General features: G+C 36.1%; 1 protein-coding gene across 1 annotated transcript in view; it reads left to right on the top strand.

Annotated features, from left to right (window-relative positions):
• Positions 1-25759, top strand: part of LOC150105755 (uncharacterized) — a 75776-nt gene that overhangs the window by 11886 nt on the left and 38131 nt on the right. Inside the window, exons 2-3 of the mRNA XM_090393558.1 lie at positions 6684-6736; positions 15207-15289. Of these exons, the coding sequence (XP_090249684.1) occupies positions 6684-6736; positions 15207-15289 (136 nt within the window). The remainder of the gene's footprint in view (positions 1-6683; positions 6737-15206; positions 15290-25759) is intronic.

Below are 25759 nucleotides of genomic sequence, written 5' to 3'. Positions count from 1 at the left end.
GACTCGACTTACCATAGCGAAAGTGTCGGATATATTTTTTGTGTTCACTGAGGCGGATGTCCACATTTCTTCCTGTCTGTCCGTAGTAGGCTTGATGGCAAGAACAGGGCACTTCATAGACACCAGGATGTGATAAAGGAGTGCATTTGTCCTTAGGTGAATGGATGAGAGTTGCTAATTTTTTATAAGGTTTAAATACTGTGAGTAATTGGTGTTTGTTAAGCACCCTAGATATCTTTTCAGATGTGCCTTTAACGTATGGGTTGGTGATTGTTTTGTTGTAGTCTTCTGTGGTAGATAGAGGGGATTTATGGGTAGCATTTAGTATGTTATCTATTTTACGGGGATTATAACCATTGTTTAAGAAGGTTTGACGTAGGTGAGAAAGTTCAGCAGTGAGAGCAATGTCATTGGAACAGATTGCTCTAGCTCTATGGGTTAGTGTTTTTAAGATACCATATTGTTGAGAAGGGTGGTGGTGTGATTGTTTCAGAAGCTTCTACAAGTCAGAGAGGTTGTTCCTGGAATCAACAGAAGCCTTGAAACATACCCCAAACCTTAACAAGTATGGCTGTATAAATCTACCAAAGATTTGGGAGACAGTCATCCTAAGACCAAATTAATATTTATCACTTTTATTTTTTATCATTTGGACTACTATTTCAAAACTTTTATTTTTTTTTTTTTTAACCTAGATGGCGCCATATTAGGACTTTAGTCTTGTGTTGCACGCTACAATCACTCATACTGTCCCCACTGTTACACCGGATTGTGGTTGTCTTGCCTTTGTAACAAACTTTGTGTTGTGTGCTCTGAAGATGCTGGATATATTACCAGCGAAATATTAGCTTTTAAGTTAATAAATAGTTATTTTCTTAACCATCTGTGTTCTTTTTATACCGTGAAACCTATCATAACATGTCTGACGAACACATAAGCCTATCCACACGTATTCCCATGATTGTTATATTCCCATGATGTCTCAACTATTTGCTTTGAAGTAAAAATCTGATCCCTGACAACGTCTGTTTGGCCTGAACCTAGCTTGTTCTTCTCTTCCACAATTTTTCTTAGTCGTTTTCAAAGAATACTTGCATAAATCTTACCACACAGTAGAGAAATTCCTCTGTAATTCTCAGATTCAGCTTTATTCCCTTTTTTATAGATAGGTGCTATGAGTGCTCTACTCCAATCATCTGGAATTCGACCAGGTCTTCTGAATTACGCAGTGTTGCCAGTGTAAAACTTTTATACCTCCATATTTTATAATTTTTAGTTGAATATCATCTACTCCAGCTGTGTGTGTGTGTGTGTGTATACACACACAGGTATCCCTTGATATATGCGGTTAATTAATCCTCGGTGGACACTGCATTATTCAATGTTAAGAATTAATGGGAATAATTATAATGAATTCTGCAAAATATAAAAATTTAAACATCATTTATTTTTTAAGGTGACATGTATTGATATATTTTATTTATACATATTTGTTACATAAAAACTTATCTAAATATTTATTTTTTATAAAAAAAAAACTTATCTAACGTAAATTGAATAGTGGTTGCTTTTTTTTTTTCTCCTCCATGATTTTGCGATAACAATCAATTTGTTTATCTAAACATTGACTAACGTTCATGCCTCTCTCTACATTTGGATCTATCTCTAGTATAAGTTCTTTTGCGTTCTCAACTGTCCTAAACAATTCTTCAAGTTTTTTGATAGTGATTTCTTTAGATAGATCTTCCATTTCTTCAGTTTCCTTTTCTTCTTCCTCTTCGTAATCGAACATCTGTTGATGTTAGATTCCAAGAAGATCTTCGTTACTTAGGTCTTTCAAATGTGATTCCAATAATTTCCGAATATTTTTGAATATTCAGGAATTATTGGAATTATCTGAATCAACATTCTCAAATAGAACTACCAAAAATATCGGTGGTAAAAATACAACCTGCACATTACTATTTAAATCATCAAGTGAGGTGGGATGTCCAGGGGCATTATCAAATACTAAAAGAATTTAAAGGTAAATTATTTTCATTGCAGTATTTTTCAACTGCTGGACAAAAATGCGAAGTGAACCATTCTTCAAACAACTGTTTGGTAAAAGCCATGCCTTTTTATTTGATTCTCATATTACTGGAAGGGATTGTTTGTTACAGCCTTTAAAAGCCCTTGGGTTCATTGTTCGATAAATTAGCATTGGCTTTAATTTGAAATCGCCTTCAGCATTACCTCCAAGTAAAAGTGTTAAACGATCTTTGGATGCTTTATAACCAGCAGTGGTTCGTTCTTTTCTTGCTAAAAATGTTTTTGTTGGCATTTTCTTCCAAAACAGAACAGTTTCGTCTACGTTGAATATTTGACGATCGTTGTACCAATTTTCTTCGATTATTTTCTTTAATTCAGCTGGATATCTGGCTGCAACATCTTTATCAACAGTTGCTGCTTCACCTGTTAATTTTACATTCCGGATCGAGATTTCAAATTTTCTAACCAGCCTTTGCTTGCAGAAAATATTGCAGTCACATTTGATATTTGTTTTTTTTTTAAGTGTAGAAAAAAGGCTTAAAGCCTTGAGCCTAAGATTATTGCTGTCGATGGGAATATGCTTCGGATTACAATCTTCTAGCCAAAGTAATAGTAAATCTTCCATTTTGATCATTAATGGGCTTCTATTCCTAGTACACTGCATGCTCAAAGATGCAGATGCCACTTTGCCTTGTTCGCAGTACTTCATTGACCAAGTCTAACGCTTTGCTTATTTTCAAACTTTTTGGGTCACACTAATCAAATTTGATACCGCTTATATATCAAGTTTATGGTCACAATTTTTTGTGCACTAATCAAAGCTACATATATCAAGGGATACCTGTATATACTAAGGGGATCCTACGGTGACCCCCTCCTTTGCATGCTTCTTTCCATCATAAGTGCCTCCGTAGCGCAATTGGAAGAACAACGGTACATTGCACCCTTCGATTGGAATAGGCCTAAGTTCGATTCTCGTCACGACTGGAGGAATCTTTATCTGGACGATTTTTGATTGAAGGTGAGTTAGCTGATCTCATACAGAGGTAGCGGGTTTTTCATCCCGCATACAGACAAAGTGGCCTTTAGAACACACGCAATTTACAGACATAGAATACTAATTGTGGTGGAGGTGGGCGGTAGATGCCGTTGATGGAGATGATTCGTAGTAGAGGTTTGGTGTAGTGGTTGAGACAGTTGTAGGTGTCCTCCCGTGACGAGTCTTCGGACTCCTTGGAGGTGTCAGGAATAATAATAATATGGCGGTTACTGTGTATTCATCAAATCTGACATCTCATGCTAACCTGGAATTATCACTTGTCACTCAATTTCCCAGCCACATTCTGTTGTGTTCATTTGCATTTTGTTTGTTGTTCTCCAACTGAATCTTATTATTTTCATACTATTTTTTGATGAATGTTAAGTTTTTCTCTTCACAAGCCTACGTGAAATAAAATCCCACTGTCATAGAGGGCTAATGACTATAATTTAAGGAAAGTCTATGACCATAATTTAAGGAAAGTCTACACTCATGTCAGTGATGTGAATTATGGCACATAAAAACCGTGGCCAACCATGGCTTTCCTGGTTGGCCAAGTGAGTAGCATATCTACTCTCCAGCCAATTGGCATGCCCCATCAATGTTTGAAAACATAAATGTTCATATTCAACATGGATGTTTTTAAATGTCTTTAGGTAGTAGATTAATTTCATTGCCTAGCATGAGATCACTACCACCTTAAGTATTGGAGCATGAAAGTGGCTTGAAAAGTTTCATGTTTTATCTCTAAAAGAGACTAGAAAGTCTGCTCTAGAAATCTTATGCCATTAGCCATTAGCCTACTCGTGATACAGTGGTGCCTCGCAATTCAACAGTTGAATTTTGCTGGCCGGCGCATGTACATGCATGGAATTGTGCGATGTTATTTGTCATTTCTTGTCGGGCTGCGTTGGTGTTTGCTCATGTTTGTGCTAATTTTCAATTCTACATTTTTCAGAGAGTAAAAATTTTGTGCATCCGCAGTTATTATTTTTTTGAGTGAAATTTAAGAATGGGTCCAAAGAGAAGTGAACAGAAGCATAATTCAGGAAAGAAGCACACTTGGTGGAGCATAGAGAAGAAGAAGAAGAAAGAAATTGTAGATAAAGTGCAGAAAGGTAGAACAATTACAAATGTAGCTCAAGAGTATGGCATTCCTAGGTCAACTGGCAACTTTTTGGCAACAGAGAAAGAGAAGATTATGGGTTCTAGGGCGTCTGCTGGTGTAATGAAGATTTCTGACAAGAATAGATCTTCAATCAATGAAGGGATGGAAAAGCTGCTTATCACTTGGATTAGAGAAAGACAGATGAAGGGAGATATAGTAACTCAGGCAGTGATCTATGAGAAGGCTAGGTTAATTTTTGAAGAATTGCAGAAGAAAACTCCAGGATGTACCTCAGATCAAATTGACGAATTCAAATCAAGTCAAGGCTGGTTTCAAAGAGTCCAAGGTAGAACAAGCATCCATAGTGTTCTCAGACGGGGGAAGCTGCTAGTGCAGATAAAGAGGCTACAGAAAAGTTTGTGAAAAAATTTGAAGATTTAATCAGGAAGCAAGGCTACCTGCTACAGCAAATTTTTAACAGGGATGAAACTGGGTTATTTTGGAAGCGCTTGCCAAATTGAACTTGCATCACTCAAGAACATAAGGGACATAAGCCTATGAAAGATAAGCTTACCCTGTTATTGGCAGCAAATGCAAGCGAAGACTTTAAACTAAAGCCACTTCTGGTCTACCACTCAGAAAATCCTTGACGTTTGGGAAGAAAATCATTAAGTCCAAACTGCCAGTTATGTGGAAATCCAATGCAAAAACCTGGGTAGACAGCAAGTTTTCAAAGATTGGATTTTTTAGGTGTTTGCCCCGAGCATGAAGAAGTTTCTCACTGACAACAATTTGCCTTTGAAAGCACTGCTGATCCTTGACAATGCCTAGTCAAGGATCAGCCTAGTCTAGGATCAGCAGATCCTAGTGCCTGCCCTCAAGACTTAGAGGACATTCTTGAAATTGACTTTGACTTCATCAAAGTCCAGTTCTTGCTTCCAAATACGATGTCACTGATCCAACCCATGGATCAAGAAGTAATTGCGGGTTTTAAAAAACTTTACACCAAGGCTTTGTTCACGTCTTTTCAACGTAACTCACTCTTCTAACAAGACACTGAAGGACTTCTGGAAGACCGATTTCAACATTCTCCACACCATTTCCACACCTGCCATTAAAGAAGTTTTATTCCATTGGGAGAAGGTGCAGTCTGTTTATTTGGAATGGCACCCCCAACACTGCTGATGTCAGTAGAACGACAGACTTATTCAACAACACCATCATGTTTCACTTCAAAACCATCTTGAAAAAGAGGGAGAGAAGTCCACCCTTGATCAGTTCCTCATCCCTGTTCCTCAAACAAAGAGGAGACGAGAAGAGGTAGAACAGGATAAAGAAGACCCTTCCAACATCTAAGGCTCAATAGATTGTATGTATTGTGTATACAATAGTGCATTTTGTAATTTAGTGTGTTATACAATAGTAAAATACGTAAAGTTAATAATATGATGGGGGTCCAACAACGAATTAATCTATTTTCCATAGATTTATATGGGAAATATTGTCCCGCAATTCAACATTAGTTCGGCGACAGATTAGTGTCGAATTGTGAGGTACCATTGTACTAATATTAATAAATAACATGTTACTCTTTGCTCTCCTCCAGTCATCTCGGTCTCTTGTTCTTGATGTCAGTTGAGAAACGGAGAAATTTGTCCATTTTTTGATGTTATCAGTCCATTTTAATCGAGGTTGGCCCTTGATCCCAGAACGATTCCTTCTAGGGTTTGCTTTGGAATGCCATTAGCCCTCTTCGCATGTCCAAACCATTTCATCTGTCTTCTTCCGATGACTGTCAGAATATTTTTCCTTTTTCTCCCATCTATTGAGTCAATCAGTTTTTGGACATTTTCATTGGTTTCATGAGCGGTATAGGGATCCTAGTATGGTATATATCTTTATATCGTATATGATATATCCTTAAGAACTATATCCCACTATCCTAGTGGGATATAGTTCTTCATAAATTCCAGAATTATCTTAAATCTTGTTAAAGTTATTTTTATTAGAACCTTAATATAATTAGACCATGACACTGTACATCATGTATGTGCAGTTTGCATATGTCATTGTTGAATATACTAGCTTCTGTTCTTGTTTAATTTAGAAGTCATACTAAAGATATCCTTGATATTATGGCAAAAATTTTCTACTAATAAAAATATATACACAAATAATCAGTTTTATGTTATTTATTAATTATCATGTTTTACGTTCTATATGTCATATCATGATATATAGAACATTTATATAAAGTGTTCTGTTTATATAAACAGAACCCTTTATATTCATATTAGGATTCATATTAGGCTATAACAGCCTTTCATTGATGAGATTAGCATTAAAAAAATGGAAAATATATGTTTGTAATTTTTCTGAACAATATTTTAAGGATATTGTGGCTAAAATTGTTTATAAATAGGATTTTTTTAAAGTTTTTGATGTCTTGCATAAAAACTAATTTTTCATATATACTGTATCTGATTTACAACTTTTTTTTTTTAGCAAATTTTTCATGGATTACCAACTGTTGAAGACATGTATAAACATTATATGGAGTGAGTTTAAATTCTTATTAATTTTGAATTTGAAATGGTAAAGGTGTTTGATGTTACTGTATAGTATAACCAACCTCATAATCCCTTCAGATATAATGCTGGCTTTCATGTATGGATTTGTTATTTTTGGTACTCTTGTGTGCGTGTGTGGGGGGGGTGGCTTATTTTCATTTCCAGTTCCCTTATTTCTCTTATTCCACTAAAAGGAATAAGGGATTCTTTCAGTATGCTAAATTCCAATAATAAATTTTAAATTCTAAGCATACATATTCGTAGCTGAATTAATAAGAAAAATACGAAAGTTATCCCATCAATTTTCCTGGAATTTCTTAGTTATCTTTAGCAAAGTAATTGGTATTATCCCAAAGGATTATATAGCTAGTGTCATGTCACCTTCATTCTGGAACAATCAGAACAGGGAGCTTAATTACAACATCACCACCTACAATCATCCAAACACAATATACTGTTTATTACTGAAACCACAACTGGCACCTTCTATAGGTTCTCACCTCAACTTTCCTTATTACATCTTGCATTTCACAAGAAGGGTGGAACCTGTGCTTTTGTCAGGTCTGATATTCTATCCATCCATCTGTTCATTGAACATCAACAGATTCCATATGGTCACTCAGATGCTCAGTGATGTGCCACACCAGTCCTCACCATGTGGTCCTGTTGCATGCTTTTCTGGAAGCTTGAACTCTCTGACGATCAGTCACTCTAGACACACACACATTCCATCTGTGCCAAAGGTTATTGGGCCTGGAATCCTCTTTATATAATCTGCTCTGGCTCAAGATCTCCCTACCTCACTTTATTGCATTCCTTTCCTGCCCCTACCATTCTCCAAACTCTGAACCTCTGACTACCTATTTCTGAAAGTTGATCACATACAATCAGACTAACCCAACATTGAGATAATCTTCCATGGAGATTTCAGCATCCACAATTCCAATAGCTTCCCTTCTCCAGCTACACAAACCAAGCTGGTAAAGAAGTCGAACTGTTTACTATTAGCAATGATTTAATACAAATTGTCCATGAACACACCATTCCAGATAATCCTCTTCATTTTCTGAACACTTTGGACCTTTATTTAACTAGCTCCCCTTCCAAATACACTGTTGATGTTAGATATTCTCTTGGCAAGTCTGATCATAAGTTCATGCCTCCTTTGTTACAGATCAGCCTTTTCCTAGTCATTCACAGTTTTTGTATCCTATGGCATTATAACTGTCAAATTGGATGACCTTTGGGACTTTGCATCGTTTTCATGGTCTGATCATTGCTTCTGATACCAGCATCTGCTCCAATCTAATAACAAATTATTCTCACTAAGTGCTCTAATTCCCCACTCCACTCAAAATCCTTGACCTTTATCCAAACTTTGGTTCTTCACCAACTGTGCCAAAGCATTCCAAACTAAAAATTCAACACATGCCCAACAGTTCCAGCCCTTCACTCAGCCTTTGTTACAGGTTGTAACAAATGCAAAAAATCATCGACAAATCCAAAGCAGACTTTGTAAGAGCCAAATGCACTAAGCTTGTCTCCTGTCCTAATGGCAATCATGTTTCTGTTTGCTTACCAAGGCTGTGGGATACAACTTTTGTCCCATGTTCCCACCTTTCTCACATCTTGATGTTACATTGGCAACATCTCCCAAAGAAAAGGCAGACCTCTTGGCATCATTTTTTCCCCTCCAACTCTCACATAGATGACTAAGGCAGAACTCCTACCATTCTACAAATTATCTACAGTATGCCTCTGAAATTTAACCAGGACATCAGAAAAATCCTCAGCAGCCCTGACACCAATAAGTCTCCTTGCCCTGGTGGTATTTCTCCAGTTGTTAAAAGCTTGGGTTCCAGAACTCATGTCTGCCCTGCATCATCTCTTCAAGCTATCATACTCATCCGACATCTATCCCACAGCCTAGAAGCAAGCTTTTGCCCATGTTATTCCCAAAAAAAGAAGATAAAAGTTAGCCATCAAACTATTACCCTATTGCTCAGAACCTCAATGCTTGCAAAAATAATGGAATTTTGAGATTCAGAGATTTGCTTCTCAGATGAATGACCTGTTTAATGAAAGTAGGATAACCTGGTATGGATAATCAGATACTGTTGTAATCATGTTTTTGTTTAAGTGAAAAAACTGCTAGCTATTGATGATTAGATATTCTTTGTTATTAACAGATATTTCACTTTATTCATCAATTATTTTCATTTTTTATGCATTCAAGAATGTGGAATATGCATGCAGGCACAATAGCAGAAAGGCAAACACAGAACTGAATTCAAAATGGCATGACTGCAATCATAATTAGCACTCTGAGCATGGCAAGGAGATCTTGATCATTCTTTTGACAGTTGTGATGACATGCTCTGATTTTTAGTAGATCATCAAGGCAACCTTATTCAGACTAGGAGTATGTTATAGAGCTGTGGGAGATTTATATTACATTGTATGATAGCCATACACTATCTACCAATAATTGTCTGGACAACTTTAGCAATTTACAGTTGACCAGCAGACGAACCCTAATATCGGTATGTCCACCTTCAGCTTGATCACCTCCTGCATCCTTTGAGGGAGGTTTTCCACCAGACATCAGATAGAATTTGTCTCCATTCCTTCATCAAAAGCTGCACTGAGTTCAGCGACAGATCAAAGGTGTGCTGCTCTGGACCTCGATCACTGCTCCAATTCATCCCACAGGTGTTCATTGGGGTTGAGGTCAGGACTTTGCGCAGGCCAGGGCATTTTTTAATACCCATCTCTTCATACCATTCCATAACAGCTATAGCTTTGTGGCATGAGGCATTGTCATCTTGATAGGTCCGTTCCATAAAAACTCCACACTCTAGGCAGCACCTAATTATTCAGAATATCAAGGTACTGCGCTGCCTTCATGGAACCATGGACAATGACCAGTGGTCCCACTTCAAACCAGCTGAATATACCCAACACCATTACTCCTCTCCCACCAAACCTTACTGTCGGTACAACACACTGTGGTAACAAGCATTCACCAGGCTTCCTCCACATGCACACCATACCATCAGACTGCAAATAGGTGAACTTTGATTCATTGCTCCAGAGTACCATTGTCCAATTCACACGTTCTTTGCACCTGACCAGGCAAGCTGCCTTGTTCATTGTTGTGATGTTCAGCTTATGTGTCGCTGCTCTTCCGTGGAAACCCAGTAAATGAGTTCTTTTCGTACAGTATTAGTGCTCACCATGGTGTTACTGGCACTCTGGAACTCATCATGGATGAGTTCCAGAGTGCCAGTGTGCTGATTGTAGCCGGTTTTGAATACCACCTGTAATAACACTGTCAGTCAGTTTTAGATGCTGCCCTTGGTGTTTTCCTGCACTAGTGATGCCAGAAAGTCTTTTTGTTTCTGTCAGAGAAAGTCTCTCACATCACCAACCATTGATTTTGGATGCTCCAGTTGAGCAGTAATGGCACGTATGGACATGCCATTAATGTGATATCCCACAATGACAGCTTTCTCGAAGTCACTGAGTTCACGTCGTGCTGCCACACTACCTATATTCAACTGTTACGGTGAAATACTGCTTCCTATTATCTATACACTGGTTTTTATGTTATTAACAAACCTGGAATGTTCCATAACTTCAAATGATAGGGGTGTCCGGACATTTATTGGTAGATAGTATAGATAGGTAGTAGAATCATATTCATTGGGGAGAAGACTATTATTCTATTATTATTCATCCGTGATGTTGCTGGAAAATGTAGACAAATCCATTATCATCCAGAGGTATGGTAATAAAGAGGAAAGCAATGTCTGGACTGACTTGAATGACCTTTTGAGAGAGAGAGAGAGCAGAGAATGTTTGATAAGGATTTGGCACTTCTGTTAGTTGGACTTACAGAATCTATTGGTCTCAGTGGGCAGTCTGAATTGTGAATCTTTTTTGTAGACCATAGAACCCATGGTTTTACATGTTATGTCTTGGATTTTTTTTTTCATCTCTCTCTCTCTCTCTCTTTGATTTATTATATTTTGATCTATATTGATAGCATTATGAATTAATTTTATTAACCTGATTTTTGCTAGATTCATAGGAACTGCATTGTGTTAGGAGTTTAATTTTTTGATTGCATTTGAATTGATGTCTAATGTTGTCTTTGTCTTCTCTGGTAATGAAAAGATTCATTACATCATTTTCTTGTAATACAGTGTAGCACTGCATATCTTTCTAGTGTTGAAGCAAACAAGTTATTTTGCTGAGGCACTAATGCCATCTATTTATGGTTCAAAAACACTAAGATTAAATATTTTTGTTTCTAGTATATTTATAACATTTTTGAGTTGAAACATCATTAAATTCCTGATGTATAATAGTACTACATGAAAAATTTATATCATTACTAACTTCCTATCTACAATTTTCCTGCAAATCAGTCTGTTACCTGTCAAGACTCCAATATTATCAGGTCTTATATTTCTGTCTTCTAAGGCACTTTTTACTGTATCAATCCACCTATATCTTGGTCTTCCTGTGGGTCTTTTTCTCTGCCAGGTTGGCAGAGAACAAACACTTGTTTTGCTAATCTTTCTTCGCCCATTCTGTTTAAGTGACCATACCACCTTAGATTAGCTCTGCTAATGCATTCCTAGATGCTGACAATGTCAAGTTCTTTCCTAATATCCTCGTTTTTAATATATTGCCATTGATGCCATCTGTTCATTCCCTAATCTTTCTCAGGACGCTGATATCTTCGGCCTCTAGTCTTTGGAGTTGAAACATACAGGTCAATTGGATGTATTTCTACACACAGACAAATGAATTATGAGGAGTGTTATTCTTCTACATTGGTTGCTGATAAACCCACTTCTTTCTTGGGATGCTTTGTCACTAGAGCTCTGCTCATCATTTCTTGATGAGCAGAGTATTAATCAAGTCTTTGTTAACAAGAGTTCACAACATAGGCTCCTCTGCAGACAGACTGAATTCAAAGACACAAATAGACAGTCTCAATTATTAAACAAGCTTTGTTTCTTAATGGTGATAATCTAAAAGCAAGTCAAGAAATTAATGATTTCTCTCCACTGCTGCCAAATCAAGATAAAATCTACAGAATTCTCTCCTGTATTTAATATATACTTCCAAACATGGTGGGTTCTCGGCAAAATTCAGCTTAAAAAACTTCAGGTCCATCAACAATCTGATCATCTGCCAGTAATTAACTCATTCATTTGAGAATCAAATCTCTGAACATTACATTCAACTAATTAAACCTCATAAATCTGGATTGGCTCAAAATGAAATTGACACTACCCATGGTAACCTTTTGAATAAGCTTCATCAAAGAATCTTTAAATATGAACATCTGTCCAAAAAAAGCTCTGAAGCCTGATTATATTATTTGAGTTGTAACTGCGGTAACGTCTTTATATTCCCATAGTTTGGGAAATTTTAGTTCACAGTTGCACAAAATATCCTCGTTCTTCACAAATATTCTTCATAAATATTCTTCACATTTCGTTCTTCCTCGTTCTTCATAAATATTCTTCACATTTCGTTCTTCCTCGTTCTTCATAAATATTCTTCACATTTTTATTAACATAAAAATGTGAAGAAAAAGAAAAATACAGTACTGCACTATATTTATCGATTCCAAGTTTGTCATCTGTTTACAGGATGAATCGTCTGTCTGTTAGTACCTACATCAATATTGTCTTATGTGATACAAAGTACTGTAGATGTTATACTTATTACTAACACTAGACGTCAAAAATGAAAAGATAACGTGAAAAAGAAATTCATATTTATTTAACGATTGATATAATGAATTCTGCTTTGATAATGAAAAAGCAGCAATATGATTGCTTTATGATAGCCTAGTGTAATTGATACAATTGCTTCATGCATGTAGCCTAGCCTATACACTAATGAAAGAATGTTATAAAATTTTTATTTATGTTAATTGATAACAGTTAATTTATTATGTTATGATTTAATAGTGTACCTTTTGCGTTTGTCTTAACTGTGAGTGGCACCATGTATGGTCTGTATTTGTGTGCGTAAGTTTTGATAAATTTTAACTTTTTATAATAGTTGTGTGTATTTTATGGTTCCATACTATGTGGTTCATTTGCGAGTTTTCAAATTGTTGCAAATTTCTAAAAAAAATTTTCCAATATGTTTATTGAAAAAAATTTGCATATAGGTGGAAAAATTAGCCTGTGCAGTTCAAACCCATGCTGTATAATTAGTTGCATTTGAATTCCTCATTATGCTGAAAATATTTTGTACTAGAATGAAATATTTGTTAATTACTTAATTAAATATTTTATTTCAGTGGTTACAGATTCCTTTACATCATAGAATTTTTTTTAAAACATTTTTGAGGATTTATTGGTATGGCATAAATTACAAAACATACAGTACAATACACTATCATTCCAAAAGCAAATAAAATTAAAAATCATTTTAAAAACCAATAAAATTAAAAGATTATATCCATATTAATCAAGTAGCTCATAGCTTCAGGAGTAGCATTTAAAAAGTCCGATTTTCTCCTGAATATGCTCTAAGATAACATTGGGTCACAATATGGTCCACGGTTTGTCTCTGAGCTCTATAATCACAATGTGGGGATGATTGTTTACCCCATCTAAAAAGCATATCTGCACATACACCATGACCAGTTTGTATTCTATTAAGCAGAGTCCAGAATTTTTGTGGAAGGTTTGAGCAAGCATCAAAACTTTCTTGTAATTTATTGAGAAAAAATTTTGTAATATCATCTGTCTGGCTCTCCCACTGTTCTTGCCACTTTTGCTTCAGGTCAGAGTTAGATTGTAATAATTGTTGGGCTAATTGTAGTGGTGGATGTCTCAATTTCAGTTGTTGTTTAAGTCTGGGAGATCTAAGTGTATTGGTAAGACTGTGTTCTCCAGGATTTTCTTATACTCATGTAAGAGAGCTTTAGTCGTATTGAAATTTTGAAAGTTTATTTTTCACTTGATAAGACTATAATAAATTTAGTTTAATCCTTTATCCAAGTGTGTGCAAACAAAGTTTGCGCCTGAAAGTATCTTCAGGACTGGGGTAAAGTGGTACAACACCGGGTGACTCCTTGCAAAGGTGGAGCAAGCTACCAACACTCCTATCTCAGTATCTCCCATAATGCAAAACACATCTCCTTGTGGATATGTATAATGTTATGCATTAAGGGAAGGGCCACTATCCAGACTAGTTTCGACCTTTATTGAGGTCTCTTCAGTGGGAGCCAAGCCCAAGTGGAGATACCAAGAAGTATTAGCAAGGTCATCTCCTCCTATAGGAGCTGCCAAACGGTGTGCCACCTTTTTATTAAATTACTCTGGATTTAGAGAAAAATGTTGAAAGTTTATTTTTCACTTGGTCAGGCTATAATAAATTTAGTTTAATCCTTTATCCAAGTGTGTGCAAACAAAGTTTGCACCTGAAAGTATCTTCAGGACTGGGGTAAAGTGGTACAATACCGTGGTACGGTGGTAAAGTGGTACGGTGTTGTACCACTTTACCCCAGTCTTGAAGATACTTTCAGGCGCAAACTTTGTTTGCACACACTTGGATAAAGGATTAAACTAAATTTATTATAGCTTTAGTCCTAATCAGACTTCGTGGAACAATGTTACTAAGAGCCAGGAGCCAGTGTGTGGGCGTTGATTTCATTGTGTCAGAAATCAGTCCCATTATATTATTTAGTTGGTTATCAACAAGTTTAACATGTGTGCTATTTAGCTACACTGACTGGTGAGCAATATTTGGCAACAGAGAAAACTGGTCCGAGAGCTGTAATCCGTAGATTATGGGTTGCTCCCCATGTCATGACTATTAGTTTTTGTATGGTGTTATTACAGCTTTAGCAGCTTAGTTTATTAAGTGTTGCTTATAAGAGAGTGTGCAGTCCAAGGTCACTCCGCCCAAGTACTTTGGAAACTTATTGTGTCGTAGTAAGCATCCTTCAAAAGCAGGTATGCAAAGTGGCATCATCCATGTCATTATTAGGTGAAAGCTTGATACTTATGTTTTGTCTGGGTTGAGCTGCAGCCTCCATTTTTGTAATATTCACCTATTGTTTTTCATATCTTTTGTAAGCACCTCTTCAGCATGAATCATGTTTTTGTGTCGAATGCAATTAGTGTTATCAGCATAACAGAACTTACATGAGATGGTGGTGGATGAGTCATGTATATAGATTATAAAGTAAGACCGCCAATACTGACCCTTGTGGAAGACCATTATTAATTTTTTGTTGTCGGGGCATTTTGTTTCCTAATATAACTTGAAAGAACCGTTCTGTGAGCATAGAGGAAATTAAGTGTGCAGCCTGTTTACATGGGACAGTACTAAGATTTTTATATTTTTGAGGAATAGTATCTCAATGCAAAATTCTAATCAATTTACATATATATATATTGTTTTCATTTTTCAGTACACATCAGGGAAAGAAAAGAAAATTAGAGGCACATTCTAGTTTACCTACAAAGAAAACAAAAAGTGAATCATCAAACAATGGTAAGTTTTAATTTAATTTTTTCATAAAGTTTTATTAATGCATACAGGTTTATCTCCATACAAAAATATTTGAGTGATATGAATATGAGTAAATGGTATGACTGATATTTTGCCTTTAGTTTTCAAGAACTATTGGTTTTGTTTACTTTTGATATTTGTAAATTTGCATATTCAGTGTTCCCTCTTAGTACCTGGTAGAGATCCAGAGATAGAAGATTAGATAATGCTAGATCAGATTTTTTTTTTCCTCCCTTTTTGTTGATAACATTGATGCAATAAATTTTTTGAAAAATGTAATTGGGTATGCTGATTAGGAAAATGAGGCTCAAAAAATTTTGTAACATGCACAATTTTTTGTTCATCGTTGAACTTCCGATATATATCAGGAGGTATGCTGGATACTTTAATATAATAATAATAATATTATAATGTAGTTACTATAATAACTAAAACTAACATTATCAAATTTTGATTAGCACTGCTTCCCAGTATCATTACAATTTACTTTCAGATTAATTTATTTGTCATCTCCAGTATTGTCAAATTTAAAATCTCATTCTTCTAAGGTACTACTGACAGCATCAATTAACCTAGATATTGTTGTCCTCTGATCTTTTTCCTGGCCTTAGACATATATTTAAGTGAACACACACACACTGCCTTAAATTAGGTAGAGTTTTAGTTTAGTAGAGGTCTCACATGTTTTTGAATTTTACAATAGCAAATTCTTTTCTCATACCTCCATTTTTAATATGATTCTGCCACTGATGCTATGTATTCACTCCTAATTTTTCAATATCCATCATCTCTGGTCTTTCTCTGATTACCTGTTTTATTTTAAACCCAACTCTTGAGGCTCATAAATGAAAATCTGTTTAAATACTATACTTCGTGTTTATAGTATTAATTTCTCTCTTACTCCAGATAAATTTATTCAACTAATTTTCACAGCCCACTATACTAGATTTGTTTATTCTATTATCTGTTTCCAAAGATGTTGAAAGTTTATTTTTCACTTGGTTAGACTATAATAAATTTAGTTTAATCCTTTATCCAAGTGTGAGCAAACAAAGTTTGCGCCTGAAAACGTCTTCAGGACTGGGGTAAGGTAGTACAACACCAGGCAACTCGTAGCAAAGGTGGACCAAGCTAACATCACTCCTATCTCAGTATCTCCCATAATGCAGAACACATCTCCATGTGGATATGTATAATGTTATGCATTAAGGGAAGGGCCACTACCCAGACTAGTTTCGACCTTTATTGAGGTCTCTTCTTTCTCTAAATCCAGAGTAATTTAATAAAAAGGTGGCACACCTTTTGGCAACTCATAGGTAAAGATGACCACACCATTGCTTCTGCCTGGTATCTCCACTTCTCGGCCTGGCTCCCACTGAAGAGATCTCAATAAAGGTCGAAACTAGTCTGGGTAGTGGCCCTTCCCTTAATGCATAATATTATACATATCTGCAAGGAGATGTGTTTTGCATTGTGGGAGATACTGAGATAGGAGTGATGTTAGCTTAGTCCACTTTTGCTAAGAGTTGCCCGGTGTTGTACTACCTTACCCCAGTCCTGAAGATATTTTCAGGCACAAACTTTATTTACTCACACTTGGATAAAGGATTAAACTAAATTTATTATATCTGTTTCCAGTTTTAATTTGCTACCCTCATTTTAACAAAATGACAACATGAGGTACAAATAATGATGGGAGACATATAAGAAAGAGAGAAGACAACCAGTGTTTAAATTTCAAAATGTGATATTAGCTTAAATTAATGCCATTTACCTGAAATCTAAATTTTTGTGGTTAACTTAAATATGCTTATATAATATTGATCTGATACATGAGAGGTTGAAGAACTTATAAGTACATCAGTGCCATGTTTGGGGTGCAGGTGAGGAGTTTATTAACTTTTTTTTGAAGAATTTTTTAGAAATATTTGTGGTGTGCTGATCCAGAGAACAAAGGTTAGATGGAGTAAAAGAGGAAGAAGAAAAGCAAGTTCAGTGTGTTTGCAGTTGAACAGTAAATTGGTGCAGTGATGCTGCTGCTCTTGTATTAACAGATGCAACAGTGGAGGAATGATGATTGTCAGTTCATTGAGGCAATAACCTTTTGAAGTACTTGTAGAATAGATGAAGAGCCAAAACATTCTATTTATGAGATAGAGATTGGAGTGAATGTAAGAGTCGATGAGCCAAATTGCTCTTCTCTAGACAGTGTCAAGAATTTTTAGAGGAGTTTTTGGTGTTACACCCCCCAGACATGAGTAGTATTCTTTGGAATACTTCATGAGGAAGACTGTTCCAGAGGACGGAGATGGATGAAATAAAAGAGAAAGAGGAGAAGCAGGTTTGGTGTGTTTGTATTTACATAGTAAAGGGATGCTGGGTAGCTGCTACTTAATTCGTAGGCCTCTAAGTAGTGTGGAGTTGGCATTGATTACTTTCTCCATTATTTTAGAGAATACTGAGATGATAGCAATTGGTTGGTAGTTTGATAGTTGACTTGTATCACTTTTTTGGAATAGGATGTACATGAGATTGCTAACATGCATTGGGATAAATGCCTGATATGTAAAGTAGATTGTAGAGATGATATAGGACAGGTGTTAATTCTGGAGTACAATTTTCAGAACAATTGGAGAATTGCCATCAGGAGACTTTAGTATTCAAGTTTTTAGTAGTTTCCTGATTTCTTTTTGTCAAAAAACTAAAGAAGGCAGATGGTGCTTGGATTCAGGTATGGTAGGAGGCTGGATTTTCCTTGGTCCTCAATGCAGAAGTTTGAGGAAAAGAGTGATGCCAGGAAGTCAGCTTTATCTTTAGGTGAAGTAGCAGTGGTACCATCAGGACGAGAGAGAGAAGGGTGGAAGTGCAGGAAAGCAGAAGTTGTGTCCAATGGCCTTAGGTACCAGAAGGCACAGGTAGCATTTGGACAGGAGGAAAGTGTTTTTTTGCTGTTAGCCTTTATGAAATCTGATTTGGATTTGCTGGTGACTGATTTGTATATGTTGCATGCTTTGGTATAGGCAGAGTATAATGCTGGAGTGGACAAGAATTATGCTTTAAATTGGGGATAAAGGGCTTCATGCCAATGAGAATAATTTCTTCACAGCAGGTGTTTGTGTCAGATGAGCGGAAACAATACTCAGACCAAGGAAAGGAAATAAAAATTATTAAAAGAGGAAACTTGTTCAAGATTGTGGTCCAAGTTTCTGAGAGGAGAGGAGAGTGACCTCTACAGTGTATCTGGAAGGAGAACTGATCAAAGAGGATTCAGAGTAATTGGAGAGTGAAGCAAGTTATCAGAATTCAAGTGGATAGATGTACAATTTGTACTAGGTCATTACTTATGGCAGAGAATTCTGCTTCTCATCCAGCTTGGTCAGTGGTGTTGGAATTGTGGATGCTGAAGTTGCCCAGGAAGATGACTTCACTATTTGAATAGCTGGATTGTAGATGGTCGAGTTTCATGGAACGAGATGTGAAGAGGTCAGAATGGTCATCAGTAGTTGGAGAACAGTAAATACAACAAATGAATGTTATTGAATGGGGCAAGGAAACCTTGAGCCAGAGAATGTCAGAAACAGGGGGATTCTAAATTAGCCATTCCCTGGCAGGCTATGTCGAATTTCACAAAGGCACAGGTGAAAAGAATTGGGAAATGTATGGTTTGGGTGCTGGATGTAAACAGTAGATGTTGCAATTCTAGGTTTCTGTCAGGAATAGGATGTCTGGTCTGGAAGCCTGCAAATGGTGATGAACATCATTATTTTGTATTATTGCCATGGATATTATTAAAACGGATGTGAAAGTGAGTTTTTAGTGAAGAAATTCTGGCTTGGTTTTGTGTTGTGCTGTTTGTAACGTGACTCTTTTTTGATGAGATTGGTTTATGAGGGAGATTCGTTTTTGTCGCGGTGTTACTGTCATTGTTGGTACAAGTTTAGTCATGATAAGCTGGATATATAGTGGGGACGTGCAATGAGAGAGACACTCTCAGACATAACTTCCATACAGACAGAAAGTAGTCTTCATACCATGATGTGGTCTCAACATTTCCACCAAATATTACTGCTTAGACTCTCTCTCTCTCTCTCCAGGTATATGGAGATATATATGTGGCAGGCACCTGATATCCATCATTAGGCATCTGTCCAGTTATGAAGCTAACATGTCCACACCATCTGTTCTAATCCCGTCCCGATATTTAGTTCACTATGAAGAATGACATTAATTTAAATTAAGTAACATCTTATACAGTAGTATTCAGCCAAATGTGCACATAAATTTATTGCCAGCATACTAATAAATTATATTACACAAAAATTGTATTATAAATTTCATACAAATTAAATTGCAATATTTTTGGCAAAAGTTACAAATTTCCTAAGGATGTAGTTAAGGAATTAATGTACAGTGCTAACAGAAAACTATGTGGAGAGATGTTTTAGTATGGATTATATCCACAACAAACTGTGATATAGCTCTCACAACATCATACTATGCTTAGCACCAAGTAATTCAGGAGTTCTTGAGACAAATCGACCCAGTCCTTCAAAGTAAAGATAAGGCCTTGATTGTTTTCTGGAGGAGAATTTCGAGTAGCAATACAGCTTCCTGTTGTGTCCCAAATGTGTACTATGGGGTTGAGATCTTGGAAGAGTGCTGCCACTCAATTGGAATTAATATCTTCGGTCTCCAGAAGTACCACTGCTCATGTACAATGTGGTTTGGCATTGTCATCCATAAAAATGAATTCGTGACCTACACCACCACAGAGCAGTCAAACATGATATTGCAGTATCGTTCACCTGTCATAGTTCCTTTTTTGTAGCATGTGTAGCTCCGTGCATCCATTAAGCATAATGCCTCCCCACACCATTGACCCCAGAACCACCTTATCTATCTCTTTGAAGAACATTCCCTTGATGGTAAGCAGTGGTACTTTCATTCCAAATCAAATGTTGTCTAGAATCAGAAGAAAGGCTAAAATGACTCATCTGTAATGAGTGCATTAGCCCATTAGTGTCTTGTTCAATTTTTATGGATACAACACCATCAAAACATGCTCTATGATGAGTTGTGGATATAGGGATGCAAACTACAGGCTTTTGAGTGTATAGGCCTACTTGTCACAGATGTCTTGCCACAGTTTGTTGAGATATCCACATATCTGCTTGAATGGAGCCAACTTGCAAGGTAACCTTGCAAAAATTATATTTTTTCTATGTTGCATCCACTCATATGATGGTTTCAGTAACATGTTGCGTCTGTGAATCAACTGATGATACACAGTATTCGTGAACTCAGTTTATTTACATTTGTTGCTCATTACATTTCTGTGTTTTGGTGTTTCTACTGTGAGTTATAAACTGTTCATAACCATTATTTTATTTTATTGCTGTTAATAATGGCAGATAAAATTCAAAGTAAGGGTGCTGTTACTCCACTAAAAAGAAAAGTAAAATTACTCCATCAAATGCTGATTAAAATTTAATTTATGATAATGGGGGGTATCAGACACAGAGAAATGCAGGTTAGACTTACCTCCGACTACTGCTATTACAGTTAAAAACAAAGATATAAAAGTGCTAACCAGTTATCACTGCAGTTATCCATAAACATGACAGTCATTACCAAAGTGGAAAAACTTAATGGTGTTAGTTTGATGATCAAACTAGTCAACATGTTTTCTTAAGCCAACCTGTTTAGATAATTAAGTTATTCTTAATTTTTTGTTTCCATATCTGATGTAAATAAATTCTTTGTCATATACACATATATATGACTGCTTAAAAACATTAATGAACCATTATGTGCATCTACAAGTGAAAAAAAAAAAAAAGAGGGAGGATAGTAACTTGCTATGATGAAATTTGCTATTCAACAGAAGGGAGGGGTCTGAAATCTAACATGTCATGTGATTGGTGTATACTTGCATCTTTAAATTTTTTTTGCTGATATTTAAAATAGTGTAGGATATATTAACACAAGAAACTTTTGGAATAAACACTATAGTAAATTTATGTACAGGATTAATTTGTATTAAAAAATTCTAAGAGTGGATTTTCTTTAGTATAGGAATATATCTATGGAGTGTTTGATTGGTATCTCTGGTACCTAAACACTGGAAGATGAAGTGATTTGTTATATTGAGTGATTTTATTATAACAGTGTTATATATATGTTAGTTACTTATAGTTATACTGTGATGCAGTATTTTAGAAACAGCTGTCTGTTATGCAATTCCAAGTTTTACCTGAAACAACTCAGGAAATTATATTTGTGGAACAGAAAAGAGAAGGTTTTGTAATACAATAATGAATTCATACTTGATCCACTTATGTTCAAAGGTTAATAGTTATTGATTCTAGCAAGATGGACTCGAGCTTTGGTTCTTTATCTCTATTGGTTTCTGAAAGAAAAAGTGTAAATTAGGATTGTTTAATGAGCACTTGGCTTGCCTATTGTGGGCTGATTTGCAATGTGTTTCATAATGTAGTTTTGTGGTGCTTGTGTCTGGAGGATATGTCGTAGTCTACTGCCTGGTGGATTAGAGTGGATGGCTACATTCGCAAAAAATGTTTATGGCAGTTTTGCATAAGATATCTAGGATATCTAGGATATTGGCTTTTTGGTGAAGCTGTGCATTTCTTTTGTGAACCATGGCTCGTTGAACGGCATGCAGATGCACTTGTTTTTTATGATTTGTACTTTTTTTTCTTTTTTTTCTTTTTTTTGTTCGAGTCCATCATGCTTGGTGATCCATACATCAGTATAGGTCTGATTATCATTTTGTATAGGAGCAGCTTGATTTCCATGCCTAGCCAACTACATTGGTCCAGTAATGGGTAAAGTTGTTCTATTGCTTTGTTGTCGTTTGAGGAGTTGTAATCTACATGGAATGCAAAGCTGAGTTCTTTGTCTAGCTATATCTCTAAGTATTTGGCAACTGGCTACCAAGGGATAAGAGGGGTGTCAAACATGATTACCTTGCCTTTTGGGTTTGTCCATTTCCTTGTGAAAAGGACAGCAGTGCTCTTGTCTGTGTCTAATTCTGAAGTAGTGGTCTGCAGCTTTTCGGTTACTATTCCCTGTAGTTTTACTAATTCTGAAGTAGTGGTCTGCAGCTTTTCGGTTACTATTCCCTGTAGTTTTACTAATGTAAAACTACAGGGAGTGAGATCATTTGAATACAGGATTACAGCAGGATTTCGGAGTTCCCCAGGGCTCTCTACTGTCACCTTTACTCTTGGCCATTTAATGGTGATATCCCTCAAACGGCAACCACAACCATGGTCTGTATGCAGGTCAGAGTTATAACTATATTATAGAGTTATATCATTTGCATACAGACCACTGTTTAGGTTACCGTTTGGAGGATATCACCACATAAATGGCAAAGAGTAAAGGTTGACAGTAGGGAGCCATGGGGAACTCCTGCTGTAATCCTGTATTCAAATGATCTCATTCCCTGTAGTTGTACATGAAGCTTCCAATCCTCACGATAGGAACTGATAAGGCTGGTTAAGCCTAATGGGAGTTTGATGTCAATTAGTTTATACAGTAGCTCTCCATGCCAGACCTTATCACCTTTGCAATGTCAAGAAAGACAGCACTGGAGCATGTTGTTTCCAATTGGAAATCCTACATTAATGTGTTCCAAGACTAACCAATTACCATATGTACTACTATGACCTGTGTCCTGGCGCAGTAGCACCCTTGATGTCTTTGTGCCATAAATACATATACTGCCCTTTAAGAATTCCTGATCTGAAATACTATAAAAAAAAATGAAATATATTTAATAGATGAACGATCCTAAATAGAATATGAGAACTATTTACTTTTTTCCTCAGCTGTTTTGAATTACGTGAGGCAAAGAAGGTCATTAGACAATTAGGAATGATAACATTTCTTCTGGAACAATATTGTTATATTAAATCAAATCCTTGTGGTGGTGAAATTGTTGAGGATTTTCCATTCTGATTAGTGGTCCTGCTATTCTAGGCTAGGTGCTTGGCTTTTAAGTTGCCTGCTACCAGCACTGCTCATTTCCTGTCTAATATCTCTGCTAAATCAGTTTCAAGTGGTCGTTTGGTGGAGAATTGTACGAGTAGATTTCCAAGTAACCTGGCTGTCTTGATTTCCACTCTTGTTATCTCAATGTTGATGGTTGAGTTTTTTAACTAAGATGAAAAGCCAAACGGCTAATTTTCTGGCAACCTTAATAGAAATTAAGGGGATAAAAATCCCTTGTTGTTTTATAGCCAGTAAGCAAAACTCAAGATCGAGAACTACGATCTATGAGTTTCATGCTGAAAAATTATCGGCGAAACCAAGCGTAAGTGACCACTTGGTAGTACAACACCAAGGCAACTTGAAACAAAGGTGGAGCAAGCTCCCTTACTATTCTTGATATTTTCTCATAATGTAAAACACAGCTCCTAGGAGATGTAATACTGTCATTACATTATGAGGAGAGGTCACTACTCAGACCGGGTTTCAACCGTTTTTTTGAGGTCTCATCGGTGAGTAGGTAGACCTGGAAGATATCAAAGCTTAGTGAAAAGAATTTACATACCTTAGTGGCTATTAAAAACAAGGGATTTTTATCCCCTTAATTTCTATTAAGGTTGCCAGAAAACTAGCCGTTTGGCTTTTCATCTTAGTTATAAAATATAAGCACACCTTTATGGCATTGGTATAGTGAAGATACGTAAGTTCTTTTCACTAAGCTTTGATATCTTCCAGGTCTACCTACTCACTGATGAGACCTCAAAAAAGGTTGAGACCAGTCTGGATAGTGACCTCTTCTCATAATGTAATGACAGTATTACATCTCTTAGGCTCTGTGTTTTACATTATGAGAAAATATCAAGAATAGTGCGGGAGCTTGCTCCACCTTTGTTTCGAGTTGCCTTGGTGTTGTACTACCAAGTGCTCACTTACGCTTGGTTTCACCAATAGTTTTTCGGCATGAAACTCATAGATCGTAGTTCTCGATCTTGAGTTTCGCTTACTGGCTATAAAACAACAAGGGATTTTTTATCCCCTTAATTTTGGTTGAGTTTTTTTATTTATTTTTTTATTTTGCTGTGCCTAATGTTGTGTTTCATAATGATACCCCCATGCCACGTCCCCTGGCATTGTACCTATCATCATCACCATCAAATTCCTGATATGTATACCCTCCAGGGTTGTACAGGATAATCATGGTATTACTACATGAATTATGATAGTACTACATGAAAAAGTTACACCATTACTAACTCCTGATCAACAATTTTCCTCCAATTAATCTGTTATCTGTCAAGACCCCAGCGTTATCAGTTACATTTCTATCTTTTAAGGCACATTTTACAGTATCAATCCATCTACATCTTAGTCTTCTTTTCTTCTGGGTCGTTTTCCTGTCAACCTGGTAAAGAACACTTGTTTTGCTAATCATTCCTCTCCCATTTGATTTAATGACTGTACTACCTGAGATTAGATCTACTAACACATTCTTGAATGCTAACGATGGCAAGTTTCCCAGTATCCTCATTTTTATTGTGATACTGCCATGACACTGTAAAATTATGTAAATTTTTGTTTATATTACTCCTTATTCTTCATTCAATCTTAATAAATCCTATTAAATCTTTGTCTGCTGGCCTTCGTGAAAACTACGATATAATACTATTCAATACTTATTCTTAACTTTAACTTATAGCGCTTTAATTTTAATCTCAACAGTCGTATTCCGAGTAAATAATCCATTGCTTGATTCAATTTCTTAACCTTCAATCCTCTCACTCAACTTAATTCACTTTTGTCTCAAGGCCACAAATAGTATTGTTCTCGTGTGCAAAACCTTCAGAACTAAGAGCATGCCTCAGGCTGGAGCCAATCTCTTTGTCAGAACAACTGGTGTTTTTCTAAACTGAATTTTGGAAAATTTACGCAGCTAGAAATCTATTTGATTTCTAGCTGCGTCACCAAAATTCGTGGATAGGATATGATTGTCCTTCCGAAGAAAAACTCTCAGTTAATCATGAACCTTCCTCTCTTACTTATAACTAAATCTAGCAATGTAAAACTTCCTTTCTACAGTTGTGGCTATTCAGGGACACACAGATTCGAATTTTATGAGCAGTGCATTGGCAACAGGAATCAGGCAAATTATTTAAACATGAAAACAATTTATTCGTTATCCAAGAAATGTACAAAAAAGTCAATACTAAAAACTCAAGTAAATCAGGTTCTATACTTCAGTGGCAACTCTTAAATACAATTATTCCTCTTATGTAAACAATTCTTGTAAGTGACCACGTGTCTATGATAATACCTTTGTTAACCTTTAGTCACACTCAGAGCAATCTCACATAAACAAATACAGGCTTAGCAAATAATAACAATATTAAGCACGCAATATATCACTTTAAATTCTGCTAAGTTTTCTCTCACATATAACTG

Source organism: Typopeltis vanoorti, chromosome 6 (genome assembly GCF_054136105.1).
Source record: "Typopeltis vanoorti isolate ZY-2024b chromosome 6, IOZ_Tvanoo_1.0, whole genome shotgun sequence".
Classification (NCBI taxonomy): Eukaryota; Metazoa; Arthropoda; class Arachnida; order Uropygi; family Thelyphonidae; genus Typopeltis; species Typopeltis vanoorti.
Note: the sequence above shows the minus strand (reverse complement) of the source record. Positions and strands in the feature narration are given on the sequence as shown.